The following is a 222-nucleotide window of genomic DNA, read 5'->3' as shown; positions in this document are numbered from 1 at the left end:
CGCCATTCTTCCTGGCCTTGGCGCGTCGTCGCAGGGCCTCCCCGTGCTTACCGGGCAGCAGCGAGGCGTAACCGTGCTCGGCTTCTGCGGAGACACAACCGGGGACAGCCCGTTACCGCCGGGCCCGGCTGAGGGGAAGGGGATTGGGGGGGAAGAGCAGGCCCGGGGGGGGGTGTAACCGGCACCTCTCTCCCGCCGTTCCAGGTACTCGGCCGCCTCCAG

The 222-nt window shown here is 71.2% G+C and overlaps 2 protein-coding genes across 2 annotated transcripts in view; one reads left to right on the top strand and one right to left on the bottom strand.

The window, feature by feature from the left end:
* Positions 1-222, top strand: part of GCK (glucokinase (hexokinase 4)) — a 251,262-nt gene that overhangs the window by 196,212 nt on the left and 54,828 nt on the right. The window lies entirely within an intron of this gene.
* MXD1 (MAX dimerization protein 1) overlaps positions 1-222 on the bottom strand; it is a 10,657-nt gene that overhangs the window by 9,786 nt on the left and 649 nt on the right. Inside the window, exons 2-3 of the mRNA XM_010562927.1 lie at positions 186-216; positions 4-84 (exon numbers count right to left, since the gene is read on the bottom strand). Of these exons, the coding sequence (XP_010561229.1) occupies positions 4-84; positions 186-216 (112 nt within the window). The remainder of the gene's footprint in view (positions 1-3; positions 85-185; positions 217-222) is intronic.

This window comes from Haliaeetus leucocephalus, unplaced genomic scaffold (assembly GCF_000737465.1).
Source record: "Haliaeetus leucocephalus isolate CR32 unplaced genomic scaffold, Haliaeetus_leucocephalus-4.0 Scaffold162, whole genome shotgun sequence".
NCBI lineage: Eukaryota > Metazoa > Chordata > Aves > Accipitriformes > Accipitridae > Haliaeetus > Haliaeetus leucocephalus.
Note: the sequence above shows the minus strand (reverse complement) of the source record. Positions and strands in the feature narration are given on the sequence as shown.